This window comes from Bidens hawaiensis, unplaced genomic scaffold, assembly GCF_021521415.1.
Source record: "Bidens hawaiensis isolate Kalapana, Puna unplaced genomic scaffold, B.hawaiensis_p1.1 tig00018412_1, whole genome shotgun sequence".
Taxonomy (NCBI): Eukaryota; Viridiplantae; Streptophyta; class Magnoliopsida; order Asterales; family Asteraceae; genus Bidens; species Bidens hawaiensis.
In genome coordinates, this window is record NW_027492777.1 from 243517 (window position 1) to 260225 (window position 16709).

Below are 16709 nucleotides of genomic sequence, written 5' to 3' on the forward strand. Positions count from 1 at the left end.
ATTTTTATCCATTCTTCTAATAAAATAATAAACAGTGTTTAACTGTGATTAAAAACAATATCAAACAGTAGCAAAAGGAAAATTATATATTATAATTAAAATGGTTTTTGCAATTTATAAATTGTAGTACACTTTGAGCAACTCGAACCCGATTGGACCACGGACCACCACCTGTATAGCTACCTTTTTTTTCATTTAATCCGTTTGTGAAAGATAAAACACAACCAAGATCAGCAAATGCTTGGAATTGACACATGCAGGCAGACACATTTACATAAAAGACCAACTAGAATCACCCAAATTGCAGCCTGTGCAATGTTAACTAGAGACTCAAATTGCTAAAAGAGGTTCTTATACTTGTAAAAGTCGCATTTGATTGGTTATATGACGCTAAGGATTTGCTCGTCTGTTCTAAAACTAACTCGTCTAAACATATATGGATAGAGAAATCAGTATGAGTAGTGTCATTCAGACAAATTGAAGATATTAAAATCCAATATCAATAACTATTTGACTATTTCTGATCGATCAGAACAACATTGTTGATGTCATTTCAAAACCGCAACTTTTCTTGATAACCAATCAAAAACCGAGAGGTTTCTTTCCAACTGCGATGATCGGGGTTATGCGGTTTGCTGCTACAAATAGTAGTCTATTTGTATGACTTTTAGACATACTTTACACAGAGGTAGTAGAGAAGTGATTTCTTTTTTAAATTCTTCAAAACACTTTTCTTTACTTCCTAGTACTTGAACCCAGGACCTTCAACTCGGACAGAGAAGTTGGGAATTAATTTGCCTTATATTCACAAGTCAAAGAGATACGCAACAAGGTGTTCGCCTAAGACATGAATTTATGTATAAATGTGCCGAAACCTATTTCCATGAGTCCTGGGCAAAACATCAAAAGTCTGCAAACATTGTATTGAGTATGCATTTTGATTTATTTAAGACTAAGGACTGATCTTATTGTTCTCTAACCAATCATAACACACACTTACCTGATCAAAATCAACTGTATAATTAATTACAAGATAAGATTCACTGCATCATCAACTGAACTTTTATCGAACAAGCAAACGGTTCAAACAATCAATTTCAAACCAAAGGGCCATCCTCCACACACTTACGTCTGTAAACGAATCAAAAAAGATCTTGTTCATGTTCGTCCGCTTAACTTTTACCTAACAAGCAAACGGTTCACAAACAATCAACCAAACAAAATCCAATGTTCATGTTCGTTCATTAAAATAATGAACTTGTTCGTGAACGGTTCACAGACACAAACAATGTCATATTTGATTCGGATAACCAAAAATGGTCAATTTCAACTATTCAGTCTGGCTACCAAGTTAGTACTGGTACATTTTTTATAACATTCATGTTCATAATCAGATTCATATGTTAGCTTTAAATATAAATCAATTGAATAACAAATACAAATGAAAAAAACGTTCTAAACATGATAATCAAGTAGAGTAATAATGTAAAAACATCATAATTAGTCCACTTAATTCTAACGTTTAGCTTAATCAATTTCATCTGTACATTAACTTACCCCTTCTTGTTTTATAGTTGATTTACTTAAGGGGGTGTTTGGCCTAGCTTATATTTTTGTGCTTATGCTTATATCTTTTTGAAGCTTATAGCTTATTTTCTATTATTTGATAAGCTCTTCTTAAGTGTTTGAATTAGCTTATATTCTACAAGCTAATTATACATCTTAACAAGTTGTTAAATCCATCATTCTTTAATTTGTTTTAGTTATAAGTTGCTTCAATATTACCAATCCATCACCATTTGAAGGTGCATGAGTAATTTACCCCTTTAAAACAAATAAGCTTATTCAAATAAGCTAAAAAACTATTTTCAAATAAGCTTATTCAAATTAACTTATATAAGTTTATAAGCATAAGCTAAAAAAGCTAAACCAAACACCAAGTTAAGCTTATTTTATAAAAAAAAAAAAAAGCTATAAGCTTTGCTAAAAAAAGCTAAGGCCAAACACCCCCTAAATCTATATAAACAACCATACATTAACGAACACAAACCAACTTATCGAACGTTCACCAACACAATTATCGTATCGAAATCCATCCGATTCAGAATTATACATCAACAATAGAAACCCTAGAAACCAGTCAAAAGAACGAAAACATACAAATTCACTTAAGATCTTTCGCCGTAACTCCATACTTCTCCTGAAGCTTAACCAGTTCCTCTTCCTTCTTCTTCTGGTCAAACTTCTTACTCATCTTCGCGTGCTGATAATACAACACTATCAGGTACCTATTCGCCACATTAAAACCAGACAGATGATCCACAGCCGTCTTCGCATCGTATATGTCTTCGTACACCACGAACGCCGTACCTCGCGTGTCCTTGTTCGTTCCGATACGTATCTGCCGAATCGCACCGTATTTGCCGAATATGTCGTACATCTCTTCCGATGTGATGTTGAATGGTAAGTTGCGGACGTACAGGACGCGGTTTACTTCCGGTGGAAGACGTGTGTTACCCTTGCGTAAGTTGATTGTCGCCATTGAAGATTCAGAAAATTAGGGTTTCGAATTGGGGGTTTTTTGATTTTGATTGACCAAGTTTTGTTGAGTCTTTTATTTATAGGCTTTACTTAAACCGCCTTTACCTTTAGTTATCAAATTTGATCCTTGGAGATGATTATGGGTTGAATTTGGGTATTCCTAAACTTATACCCCCATTATTAAAGCCGGTCCTAGAGCTGTTGGGTTTTAATCGGGTAATTGTCCGTTGAGTTTTAGGTTTTGACACAATACCTGTCGGATATACTTGGCTCAAAACTCGATGGGTTTCTATCGAGTTTTGACAAAATATAACTAATCGATTACAAGCAATGATTACCATAAAAATAAAATGTATCGGATAATAGTCATAAAGAAGTTTCAACATATAACTATATGTGTTGTGTACAATATAAAAAAAATGTAGGGTATATAATAGGGTAAATGAGTCAATGTTATTGGGTAATCGGGTCGGGTCATCAAATATAATACAAATCTCAAACCCGTCTCAAACTCACGAAAAATTGCAAACCTAGTCCCAAACCTTAATGGGTCGGGTATTACCTGCCCCAATTATGTCGGATTTTGGGTTCATTGTCGTCTATATTAGTTTATATCCTGTGGTTTTTCACTAGAGACGGCGAATCACGTGGTGATTTCGTTTTGTTGGTTAAATCGGTTTGGTTGTAGGTATGTGTGATTAAAATAACAATTTTATCTTTTTTCGGTTTGATTAAGGAAATGTTTGAATGGTTGATGTGCGGCGAGAATTAAGGCCGTCATAAAATATGAAGAAAGTTTTTTTTTTATGATTGTATATACGTGGAAACAATAAGGAGTTTAATAGCAAAGGAGCGTTGAGTTTGAGGGTAATAGAATATATTAAGGATAAGTCATTTCTATGGGCGAAGAGTGGATCGAAGTTTTACAATGTAAACCGGAATATATGATGTGTTTTCAATATGACAGAAGATCATGTATAATCTATTTTTCTTGGCTTTCCTCTAGCTTCTTGTAGGGTCATGTTTTGGTTTTATTAATTATATGGCCGCTTAAAAAATATATTTTTAAAAATATATTATTTATAATCTTCTCCATAAAAAAGTTTATATATATAAACACATGAGAGGGTTATCCTAAAACAAGTAGTTTCCTAGAAAGAATAAGAATAAATCATAGCCATTGGATCATGTTAATCAATGGTTGAGATTTAAGATTAACAAAAACTGACATAGTTTCCTAGAATTACTCTTTCTCCATTATAACCGACATAGTTTTCTAAAATTGTTCTTTCACCATAATTTATAATGTCACATTTCAAAATTTTATTGGTTCTTACCATTCTTAGAAAACTTCTTATTTTTATTTGAACTTTTTTCTATAAACACATGCATACTTTTGGTCTTGTTTAGTTAATTATCATACACAAAGGGTTATATAAAAGTTAATAAAAATCTAGTATTTCATGAATCTATTATAAAAAATAGTTATAAACTTATAATTTAATATTTGTATTATAGCGTTTTAACTTTACATAAGAGACCGTTTTATTCAAGTTTCACTTATATATACACGAAATCAAATTTCTATTGATCATTTAGAAATACTTATTTTGTCTTCATCTTTATAAACATTCTTGCATTTCCAATCATCATTTTTTACATTTATCTTCGTAATCAAATTATTTCTTTGTACCAAATGAAATTATTTATAAAAAAATTAACTAACTTATTTTAAAAATAAATATATTGATAAACAAGATAATTTATATTTTGTAAAAGAAAAGAAAACATTACTAATGTTTCTGTAATAAAGATATTATATATCTTTTGTTATTTTATCCAATTATTGTATTAAAATGTTTATTTTCTACGCTATTATAAAATTATAATTTAAGAATAAAGATAGTGTCATTAAAGCATATAATGTATAAGTTGTATGAGCACTCTAATTTCTTTTCACATTTTATCCCTTTTGTTTATTTTATTTCATCACATATTCACATGCCTCAAGTGAGACTAAAACTCACAATTTTGGTTGAAAATCATACATTTTCAACACTAGACCAAGCTAGTACTTGTACAAGTAAAGCGCCTATGATATCAAATTTGCTTTTGTGATACAAATTAAAAACGAAGCACATTTCGAAATGTCTCAAACTCAAGAATTTTTCCCATTTAAATAGTCACATACTCGCATTAAAGCACAGCTATCACATCCATATACAAGCAAGCATGCCTAATCAAAAGTAAAGGTTTAAATATCCATTTCCCTCTGATAAAAAAAGGACAAGGCTCAATTTATAAAATAAAAGCTATACTGCTATAAAACTAAATATAAACTTTTATAAAATTTCTGCTTTATGCGTCGATATCGTCATATTGACTGGTTAATAGCTTTTGATCAGCAGTCATGGCAGAAGAAAAAACAAAGAGATTATAATGTAGCGCGATGCAATTCCTTCTCTAGCATTGATGTTCCCTTAAATATGGTCAGCTGGATGTCCCTTGCAAACTCTGTATACTGTATGCATAAACATGAAGTCATTTGTCAACATACAAACCAATTGTGAATTTGAAAAGGGCCTCAATTCTTTTAGGTGTAAAAAGATCACAGATAGAATGATAATTATTTAACATAGAAACTAACCGAGACTGAACAGAAAAGAAACGAGTTTCACACCTTTTTCCCACTTTTAGCAACCAACTTTAAATCAGATGCATAGAAACTAACTAAAATTTGTCACCAATTTCAGCCAGTGGCTTCTTTGAAATTGATTGTACACGTAAATTGTTGACATGACATACGCCACATACACAATATATATATAAACACATTTACATGAACTTAATAAATAATGTATTTTGGACCTAATATGAAGTTGGTTGCTGAAGTCAAGTGAAAAGTGTAAATTTCATTTCTATTTCATGTCGTTTGCTCTAGATTTGAGAACTTTGGTAATATGTGATACATGATTACATATAATTTATCTTTGGTACTTACCCGATCATCACTCATCTTTCTAAAACCCAATTTCTTGGTCCATATGGACTCGGCTTCTTCAGCAGCAGGAAGCACAAGGAGTTCAACACCCAACGACAACAGTAACTCCTCTATACAAAAGAAGAGAGCTTGGAAATATCCCTGCAACCAAATAAAGATTACAAGTACAAATTAGGAATCGTTAAACATTCTAATAGATCAAATTTTAACAAACAGAAATACAGCATTAAAAAATGAGACAATCTAGTCAACAGTGCAATCACCTTCCCTTGGTGTTGTCTAGCGGTAGCCACAAGCGGAAGCTCAGCAACCTCCCGCCCAAATACTCTCAAGAGGCCTGCAGATACAACTACTGACCTGCACATGTATGTCAAAATGACAATTAAGAATAACATGAAGTGGAGATATAATTTGACGCAAAATGGAAGCATCCAAAGATAGGAATGATAACAAATAAAAGTTGTGGTTTAATAAACATACCCCACCATCAGAACAACACAGTATATTCCTCCAAACTCTTGCCCGGATATATTTCTCCTGAATATTGAAAAGCCATGATGTAATGAGACGACCCAAAAAGAAATTGATCAGATCACCTAGTAGTATACGATAATGAGGGCAGGAAATTTGTACAACAGGAACCCGAAATCTTGTAGATTTTATGAAAAGGTTGGGTCACCACCCTTGATGAAAAAGAAAAAAAATAATTTGCAACATTTTGAGTTTTACTTATCAGTTACATAGATATGCAAACTATATTATATGGTTAAATGTGACTAATATGCTAACCATGGCCTTTGAATAAAATATTTAAAAAAAAAGCACAACAAAAGACAGCTTACCCATATACCATTACAGGTATGAGATCACGCCCAGATTTTGCAACAATGGGATCAAAACACTCCTGCAAATGAATAGCATATAGCTTTAGCAAACCAAATTTTAAAAAGTAAAATAAAACAACAATAAAACTTAGTATTTAACAAAAGCATGGTGTTAAAAAGGGACTACTCCATAAAATAGTAACCAACTTTGAAAGTTGTTCCAATCAGGTCACTGATAAAAACTTTTGTTCCAATCAGGTCACTGAACTTTCATTTTTATTCCAATCCTAAATATTTTACCTGGATAGCAGGTAATCTAGGTTTTTTTTAATATAATTTTTAAAATTCCGAAAATTTGCAAAAAAAAGTTTGGAAAATTGAGGTTCGGGTTAGAACGGGTCAAAGTCGGAACGGGTTTCGGGTCAGTTTTTTTTTAACCAACGAATCAGCGCGTTTTCAACACGTTACAGCTCGTTTAAAGCGATTTTTTCAGTTCATTTTAGCACCTAACAGCTCGTTTAAGCGGTTTTTCAGTTCGTTTCAGCACCTAACAGCTCGTTTAAGCGGTTTTTCAGTTCGTTTCAACACTTAACAGCTCGTTTAAGGGATTAGGTGCTGAAACAAGCTGTTAGATGTTGAAACGAACTGAAAAATCGCTTAAACAAGCTGTTAAGTGCTGAAACGAAATGAAAAATTGCTTAAACGAGCACTTGAAAAACCGCTTAAACGAGCTGTTAGGTGCTGAAACGAACTAAAAAATCGCTTAAACGAGCTGTTAAGTGCGGAAACGAACGGAAAAACCGCTCAAACGAGCTGTTAGTTGCTGAAACGAACTGAAAAATTGCTTAAACGAGCTGTTAAGTGCTGAAACGAACTAAAAAGTCGCTTAAACGAGCTGTTAGGTGCTTAAACGAACTGAAAAAACACATAAACGAGCTGTTAGGTGCTGAAACGAACTGAAAAAATCGCTTAAACGAGCTGTAACGTGTTGAAAACGAGCTGATTCGTTGGTTCAAAAAAAAAGCTGACCCGAAACCCGTTTTGACCCGTTTCGACCTTGACCCGTTCTAACCTGAACCTCAATTTTCCAAACTTTTTTTTTGCAAATTTTCGGAATTTTAAAATTATATTTCGCATTTTTACTAATTTTCGCATCCTTTGAAAGTTATTATGCAAAGTAAAAACATTGAAAAATAAAAAAAAAACCTAGATTACCTGCTATCCAAGTAAAATATCTAGGATTGGAACAAAAATGAAAGTTCAGTGACCTGATTGGAACAAAAGTTTTTATCAATGACCTGATTGGAACAACTTTCAAACTTGGTTAATATTCTATGGAGTAATCCCTGTTAAAAAACATTAAAACATTTTTGAGCAACATCAACTTTAAAACTGCAACATTTTCATTAAAAATTCTGAAAAACTGAACGTAAACTATCACCACCACTTGGAAAACCAAGATAGCTACGGAATGACCCATAAGTTATATGGCAAAGTTGTATAAAAACAGAAACCTTAACCAGTGAATAAATGTACTACTTAAAAATGTTAAACTGCAAATATAGTTGTGTGTGCCTGCATGGTCTTATCTTGTCTATGTAATAAACTAAGAACATTCGAATTGCGTTCATAAGTCTTAAGCGATATTTATATGGATGTCAGTAACTATTAAGAGATAAGTACCCAACTGGTCTTCAGCCCAATGGTAAGAAACAAGCCACCTTACATGATTGTAAATATAAAAGAAACACATACCCGGAAAATGGCAGCAGCCCTTGACAGCAGTGGCAAGTGCTCAGGATAGCGGCTTTTCCCGCTTAACATCCGCCACTTAATTTCATCTGGAGCTCTACTAACAACACTTTTCTCAATGTGTTTCTTGTTAATGGTACTCATTATTGAACCAGAAATTGAAGCTGCTCCATTGACAACCACATCTTGAATAGTACCATGGATCATATCACAGTGATCAGAACAAAACCATTTGTCTGGTGGAAGTGCCTGGTTACAGTTTAATAATTTATGCTGAATCTTTAGCTGCCGAAACAACAAAATGACATCAAGTGTTCAATGACAGCGATGATTTTGTGGCTTACCTTTAAATCACATCTCCCACTCTCTCTTAAACAACCAACATGGTACTCCTTCTCACACTAGGCAATATGAAACACAAATGTTGCAATAAATGAACAAAACACGAAAAAATTGGTATAAAAAATAATCACGCATACTTGGTCGCATAACATCACTGTCCGATCGTCAAATTTAGCAACACTAAAATCATGGGCCCTGGTAGAGAAACACAAATAAGCTTTAACCCAATTTATGAAAGCGTGGACATGCAAAACTAACTGGCTAGAGACTACCAATAGCTATAGAATAAATCTATGACACCTCTATAAAAGAAATAAAAAGGTTACTGAAACTAGATTAGAAACTACTCAACATAAATGACTAGCCAGATATTATATGTAAAAAAAGTAAAGATGTATACTGCCTCCCAAATTGGTTAGTTGAATATTCTAAGATAACAGCAAGACTGTTTTGGCTTAGTACTAGAAGGTTCATCGTGTTCACCCTTGACAATACAATTAGTCATTTACTTCATAACTCCCAATTTGAATTGTTGAAATGATTGATAATTACAACTGCAGAAGTACTAACATGACCAATAATGCTAGACTCCATTGCATCTCTATATCCATTAGAAAAATCTACCATTGTGGATATTTATACTACAAAATTCTGCAAGCACCTTTTTGGTCAAGAGAAATATTATACATGATATCTAACTAAATTAACCATGTTATGAATTACTAATAAGTGGTTATAAGCATCAAAGATTCTACAAAGGCTGTAGCAGTAACAAACCAGAACACCTAAGCCTCTCTAGTGTTAATTACATGGCAATATGCAATTTGTTGTTTAAATCCTATTGGAGCAACATCAATATTCACATGGATAACAAAATAAAGTACAATATATACCATGTTACCAGCACTGCTAGATAAGAGAGATGAACATCATACTAACAGATTAAGATGGACAAGATTATGTCCAGATAAAAAAAGATAAGAGTTCAGCTGGCATCCACAAACCTGCAAATAACACAGCCACCAGCTTCGTACTCTCTAGCTTTAACAACCCGAGTCTGTCGGATGACAATTGGTCTAGACTCTGCAGCAGCTTTTCTACCAGAACCAACATTGTCTCTACAATACGGACAATGCCAATCTTCGCAAGAAACACCCTCCAGTCCCAAACAGCCTGCAAGGTAGAATCTATACATATTATTCCAACATTACTATTAATTGAGTATGAATCATATGTTTAATAAAAATAGAACATAAAGATACCAATATGACATCTGTTAACATGAAAAATATAATATACGAAAATAAACGAGCTAAATAAGAATGTAACATTGTTGCAATGAGCAGATAAAGCTCCACCTGCATGGATAGCACGAGGACATCCATCACAAAATACCAGCTCTCCTCCATCCTCTCCTCTATCTCCACATACTGCACACATATCATCACTCTTGCTGGTAATACTTTGGCCACTTGCAAGTAACAGAGCTATATCATGAAGTGTCAGCCCGTTAGGAATATATATATGGCGATAGCTGCACATAAATGGGGATATTAGATTAACATGGTGCACAAAATAATCATATTAGAATTAATTTCCAGAAGACCACTCACGGTTGACGTTTGGCAGCCCATCCAGCATGAGTTTCGAACTGTGAAGGACTGATCTGTGGGAAGGAAATAAATTAATATAGAGTAATTAAAAGAAACTCTGTTTAACCAGATTATGGAATGAGAAAGAAAATAGTTTTACCTCAGTATCACAATGGCTACAAAAGATACCATTCCCTTGCTTGTAACCATCAAGTACTTTCTGTAAAATAGTAAAAGTCTTGTATAAATGAAACATGCACAATAAAAAGAGAATATTCAATATTTAATTTGATTGTATAAATGAAACATGCACAATAAAAATAGAATATTCAATATTTAATTTGAACAGGATTCACCTTCCCTCTAGCATAATAAGCCAATTCAGTCCCGTCTGCAAGTCCATTTGGCATAAAAAGTAAACGGTGTAAATCATTATCCCTGTAACCATAGAGAAGAGATTTCTGAGTGTATATGTTGAGGCAAGAGCAAGATAGCAATAGCAACAAGAAACAAACTACAGCTGCCTCACAATATGAAGCTTGTAGTTTTAACTTAGAGCTCTTCAAGGGTTAAGTGTATAATAGATAGTTCAAGTTTTTCACCAAGTAACATATTTTTTTCAAAAAATAACTGATGAAAAAACCAGTGTCAAGCAATCATTTCCACATTTCTGTCCGCATGAAACTAACCAAATTACGGTATAGAAAAAATCAAGCTACCTTTTCTTTTGGCCACCTTCAGCACTTCGTTTAGTTTCAACAGCAGAGTTAGATGTGTATGACCTTGGCCTGCAAAAGAAATGTAAAATCATTTAAGAGATATATGCATGCAAATACACAAGTGATATAAAAAAATGATTAACTGTTTTAACTCTAATACTACTAAGCAAACAGCGAAAGGTATGCACGAAAAATGAGTATAACACGCTCAAAAACCGCATGGCATGGATCCTCTCTTGGATCCTATGCAAGATTGAAATTCTAACTATTTTATGAACACAGTGTACATACACAGATTAATGTTCATTCGTACATATGGGCAAAAGGTTGAAAGAGGGACCTAATAAGTAGTAAATATGGCTGTATGAGAAAGAAGATTGACAAGGAGATCATACAGAGCTTCATTCAACAATGTCTAATAATCCCATACAAATTGCATACTTCTCAGTGTCAATCTCTCCCCTCTGCGTTTATAGGGATATTACCTCCAACATATATGTGTTAGCATTGATGCATACTCTCACACACATCTAAAAGTGGTGCAATTTGCATGTGTGTATGTGTGTGTGTGTGTGTGTGTGTGAGAGAGAGAGAGAGAGAGAGAGAGAGAGAAGAATACAGAAATAACATACTTTTTAAACATGCCTTTCTGCTCTTTCATGGCTTCACTAACATACGTCTGAGGCTCAAAAGCGAAGCTCTTATGATAAGAAGAATATGGACTCGAACCATCTTCTCGCATGTGGCTGGTGCAGCTAAAAGAAAAATAATCAAAACTTATCAAGTTTATAATTTTTAAAACTATCATTTTCCATCTAATAGCATTTACCATAGTCCACCAATAATCAAGATCAAAAGCCACACAATTGCAAATGTGTCCAGTAAGAAGTTGCTAAATTATGAAGAGCAAATAATGGAACCCAGTATCCAAAAGTAGTCAGAAAAGTACATATAGACAGACACCCATGTTCCCAACTTTCAGTTTGATCATTAGTGGACATTGTCAGAAAACCATGTAAATAAACATGTTGGGTGTGGGTGTGTAAAGAGGTAAAACACAAATGCTAAGAATGAAGAGTCATGCAAACTTCGAATATTTAGGGTCAAATGATTTTAATTATGTCATGGTGCATGAACGGCATAACATCTATTCGTTCTCTCCAATTTGCATCGTAGTAAAAAACAGAAAAACCAATCTAAGATGTATCACAAAAAGCTTTTTCCATAAAAATTTTAATGTCGTATATTGACTATAATCTTTAAGGTACGCACATTAAAACATACACAAAAGAATTAGATTCTCAATTATCCCTTTAGCCTAGAAGCATGACTAAATGCCTAATATTATCAATGTTATAAAACAAAGGGATATAAAGAAAGGATAATTCAACATGTGATTGCCCGATCCCCTCAACTTAAAAAAAATAAAAAAAATCTAAAGGATAAAAGATATTAGAGGGATGGTCTGCACCTTGTTGTTGAATGATACAAATTCATAATCTTCATATGATGGATGTCGTCTATCTTAGCCCTGTCTGTGTTTGTTTGGAGACTCCCTGCAGATTAAAAGAAAACGCAAACAAAATAGAGATATCAAAGAGACGTAAAACTTGATATTTAAGTAATTCAGTGTGCAAAATAACATGGCTTTCACTAATCATCCATCACGTGTAATATACTACTAACTATTCCATGCATCCATTATACCTCCTACAGTGTCTCCAAAGTAAGTCTATATATGCATATTTAACTTATAAATAAAATGATGTCATCAGTATCACCTTTCCAAACCTGGAGGAGTTCCTCGTTGACAGATGAACCAGCTACATTTCTTATAGCTTCATCTACTGTGCTGAGAGGAGCAGCCCTCATTGCCTGAATTATGCTGTAAATAGGTTTTCCATTCTCCAAATATATGTAATTATTAGGATGCCTAGTTTTTCCACCAGCATGCTCCTCAAACTCATGAGCACGGAGAACCTGGGTGCATCATTTAACCGTTAAACAAGTGTAGCAGTCCAATAACAGAAAATACACCATTTTATATACACATGAGAAACTTACATTAGAAAAATTGCAACTTGCACAGCCACATAAATAGCCACGGTCCTTAACAATTCCAATAAGTTCCCCCTGGTTTTTGGCAAAATGGATAGACAATTGCCAATTTCTGTTACAAGAATGTTGTTTCGCTAAAACAGTGTTGGTATATAACTAAACACAGATGTAACTTACAGATGCAGAAATATATTTCACTTTGGCTCCCTCCAGTATTCTAGTTGATAAAAGCCTTTTTACAGTAGTAGGAAAAACGTCAGGTAAAGCCTTCCCATGCATCAGTTCCATATTGTTAGGATATGAAAAAGAATCACCAGGTTCATGTAGCCCTTCCTCACCAATATGAGTTAACCTAGATACCTTACGGGCACCATTATCGAAAGCAGCAGATGTAGGCAATTGATTATCATAGTCTTCCTTCCGTTTGCTGAACTTGAAGGTGATTTTCCTGATACCAGAAGAAGTACTAGCATGCTTTGGAACCTCAATTACCACATGTGATGTTGGCACTGTAACCGGTGTATCATTTGTACCATGTTCTTCTTGGCTTGAGCCCCCCTCACTACTTGAGTTCCCAGAACAAGCTGACGTAATTTCACCACTAACAACTTGGCCTTTCATGACTAGCTTCCTATCTTGTTGGCTACTAACAGTCTGAAAACTTACACGAGGAGATACATTAGGATTTGAAACCTCAGAACTCATATTGTCATTTGAAGCCACCTTCGCCTCCTTCGTGGGGCGAGGATCTATCACTACCTCATTCTGACACTCCTTAATGGATTGACCAGCGGAAAGCTCCAGTTTAATATTATCCAACTCCTGTGATGTCTGTGTGATAACAGAAGAACGCTCAATTTCAGTATCATTTAAAGATTCTGTTGTCTGCTTCCTTCCGCAAACGTCTGATTCCATATCATGCAGACATTCTTTGACAGAAGACACTGATTCACTCTCATTTAAAGGCTCTGTTCGTTGAATCTTGACACAAGCATCGTTTCCCATCTCATACGAACATTCATTGACAGATTGCTTACTAGAAGACTCTGGTTCAGTGTCACTTTTAGCACCTGTTGACTGCATCCTACCACCAAGATCATGTTCAATGTCACTTTCAACCCCTATAGTCTGCACACTACCATGCATTTCTAGTTCTATCTCATTCACACACTCCTTGACTGGCTGTTCAATTACAGGCTCCATTTCAGTGTCATGTGAAACTCCTGCTAATTGCTTCTCGCCAGCAACATCTAGCTCCATATCATTTGAATCTTCTTTAGCAGACTGCTCAATCAAAGGACTTACACCGATATAACTTAACGACTCGGCTGCTTGCTTAATTTCACATTTCTGTTGTTCTGTCGCTTTAAAACCCGGTTGAACATGTTCCTTATCAGAAGCACTTACCATATTGTCACTTACAGCTTCTGCTGTTTGCTTTCTACCACATAATTCTAACTCCATCCCATCTGAAGATTCTTTCTTATTCTGCTCAGCACAAGGCTTAAGTTCAATAACATCTAAACCCTCTATAGGCAGCCCATTAACACAAACTTTTTCTTCAATAGAATCCAGAACCACCTCTGATCGATTCATACCACAAGGATCAACATCAACTTCAACTTCAACTTCATCCACATCTAAATCCTCTATTCCCTGTTTCTTAGCCACATGTTCCCTACCCGAATCACCCGTCAGCCAACGACGGTCACGCTTCTGCTGATTTTTCTCACTTTCCATTTCCCCGACATTACTCACCACCGCCACACAAACATCCCCTTCCCCCATCCTAAACCTACCCCTCCACAATTTCACAAACTATTAGATATCAACAAATTCACAATGCATAAAGCAATAAATCACTAACCAAACCAAACACCCCAACTTAAACCCTAATTCCCCAATTCGTACTCAAAAACCCTCACTATCACTCTTTCAAACAACCAAATCACATCATTCCACCACCTCTAACACACAACAATCAATCAATCAATCACACTACTCTCCAATTCTGATCAACTCGAATTCGTCCAATTCAATAGTAAACTAATCTCTCTAAATCCGATTCTAATCAAACCTCATCCACGTAACACAAACTCAAGCAACGAAACAACTCGCGAATCAGAATATATAGGGCAAAGCAGTGAATCGTATAGTCGTATATCAATCGGTCGATAAACCTTTCATGCATCCATCTATGTATGTGTATAAATTATAATTATTATATACGTACGTCCGTAAGGGTATAACTAATAATAATAACTATGGATCTAAAATCAAAATTGCATAAATAATAGAATAAGAAGCAAACTAACCAGAGTATATTTAGAAGAATTAGGGTTTTGAATCGTCGTGCATGTTTGGTAAAGCGCCAACGAAGGAAACTGATTTTATTTTATTATTATTATTATTATTATTATTTGTTCGCGGGAGGATATGGAAATGGAAGGAAGGCACGAGAAAGAACTTGGGTGGATATGAGTGGGTCCCAGTGAACTTATTAAAAGCTGACAAGTGGCGGTTTAGTTACCGTTGATCTGTAATGGGGGAAATGGATGGTTTGGATTGAAAGATACAATATCTGGTGAACCATCATGATTGTGAATTTGTGATGGTGTGTACGCAATTGAGATTTGAATGACGAATGGGTAAAATCGTGAAATACCCAAAAACAAAAAAGTATTTTTTTTTGGGTTTTACACATGATTCGCAAACAATTCTTCAAATACAATCCTTAAACTATTTGGGACGACCACAAGACATAACCAGACGAGTAACTTAAATAACCACTTAGGAAAAGACGTGTGGCAGTAAACTATGAGAGACAAGTAGTTTAGGAAAATAAAAATATTGGGACAACTGGTTTAAAGAACAAAATGTAAGAGACGAGTATTTAGGAAAAGAAAATTGTCATGACGAGTAGATTAGGGGATAACTTTTTGTTTTGCTTTTAATATTATATTATTATCATTAATTTTACTTATAATTTGTTTTTCTTTTATAATCTTTAAAATATAAGGTTTTATAAAAATCCATATATATCACTGAGACGTGTTTTTTTTATCTAAGTACAGACAAATATTTTATTCAAAACCAAGTTTGATCAAATTATAAATGAAACTTAGTTTTAAAAATGTTTTGTTTATGATATTCTGATTTATACGTTTTTAAAGTAAGACATTTAAGAATAACTTACTTATTAAGTTTTGAAAAAAAATATATTGAATACTAAGTTATAAAAGTATAAATACAAAGTTATTTTTTGATTTGTTAGTATAAATTTGATTTGTTAAAAAATACAAAGTCATTTTTATGTCATTTAAATAAATATATATTAACCAAATAGTAGGGATGAGAACTTTTTTTTAAGCGTGTGTTGTAATAACTTGGGTTTTCAAACTAATATTTTAAATCTGTCTCCTGACCTGCTTTTATATTCGAGAAATTTTACCAAAAAATATTACGATAATATTATTTTATTAATAATTGCTTATTATATTTTATCAATATATATAAATAACTTTGATTTATATTCAAAACATACCCTAAACTAAACTTTATTCTATTATTGCTTCCACGCATAATCTAGAGGGGCCAATTTGCAAAATATGGATATCTTAACCATTTACCCATTATCCAACCCAAACCCGTTTTTACCCAATCTGAAGACCCGTTTACGTCTCGGTTCGGGTAATTGCGGAAATAGAACCCGAATATCAAGAGCAAAGTTGAATCATAAGATTCGACCCGCTCTGATACCAATTGTAGGTCCCAAAACGACCACCGAACGAATTTTGCACTTGATACGTATTTCGAGACGGGTGCTGTAAATCAAACGATCGAACAAAAATATAAAGATAATAAGTATAGTGAACGACTC

At 34.0% G+C, this 16709-nt stretch overlaps 1 protein-coding gene and 1 pseudogene across 2 annotated transcripts; both read right to left on the bottom strand.

Moving 5' to 3' along the window:
- Positions 1-2123: 2123 nt before the first annotated feature.
- Positions 2124-2588, bottom strand: LOC143555905 (splicing factor 3B subunit 6-like protein pseudogene; annotated as a pseudogene).
- Positions 2589-4701: 2113 nt separating this feature from the next.
- On the bottom strand, positions 4702-15306 carry LOC143555913 (uncharacterized). 2 transcript variants are annotated; one of them, XM_077045381.1, is made up of 21 exons: positions 15141-15306; positions 14237-15024; positions 13007-14164; positions 12836-12904; positions 12553-12751; positions 12243-12327; positions 11404-11526; positions 10772-10840; positions 10409-10490; positions 10213-10272; positions 10074-10126; positions 9819-9994; positions 9465-9633; positions 8598-8655; positions 8463-8519; positions 8122-8367; positions 6385-6446; positions 6023-6079; positions 5806-5899; positions 5543-5683; positions 4702-5062 (listed from the first exon to the last, which is right to left on the bottom strand). In XM_077045381.1, the coding sequence occupies exons 2-21, from the start codon at positions 14615-14617 to the stop codon at positions 4976-4978; spliced, it is 3426 nt and encodes a 1141-aa protein (XP_076901496.1). In that variant the 5' UTR covers positions 14618-15024; positions 15141-15306; the 3' UTR covers positions 4702-4975. The 2 variants fall into 2 exon arrangements, with proteins under 2 accessions (XP_076901496.1, XP_076901495.1); XM_077045380.1 differs by having other exon boundaries at positions 13007-15024.
- Positions 15307-16709: the final 1403 nt, after the last annotated feature.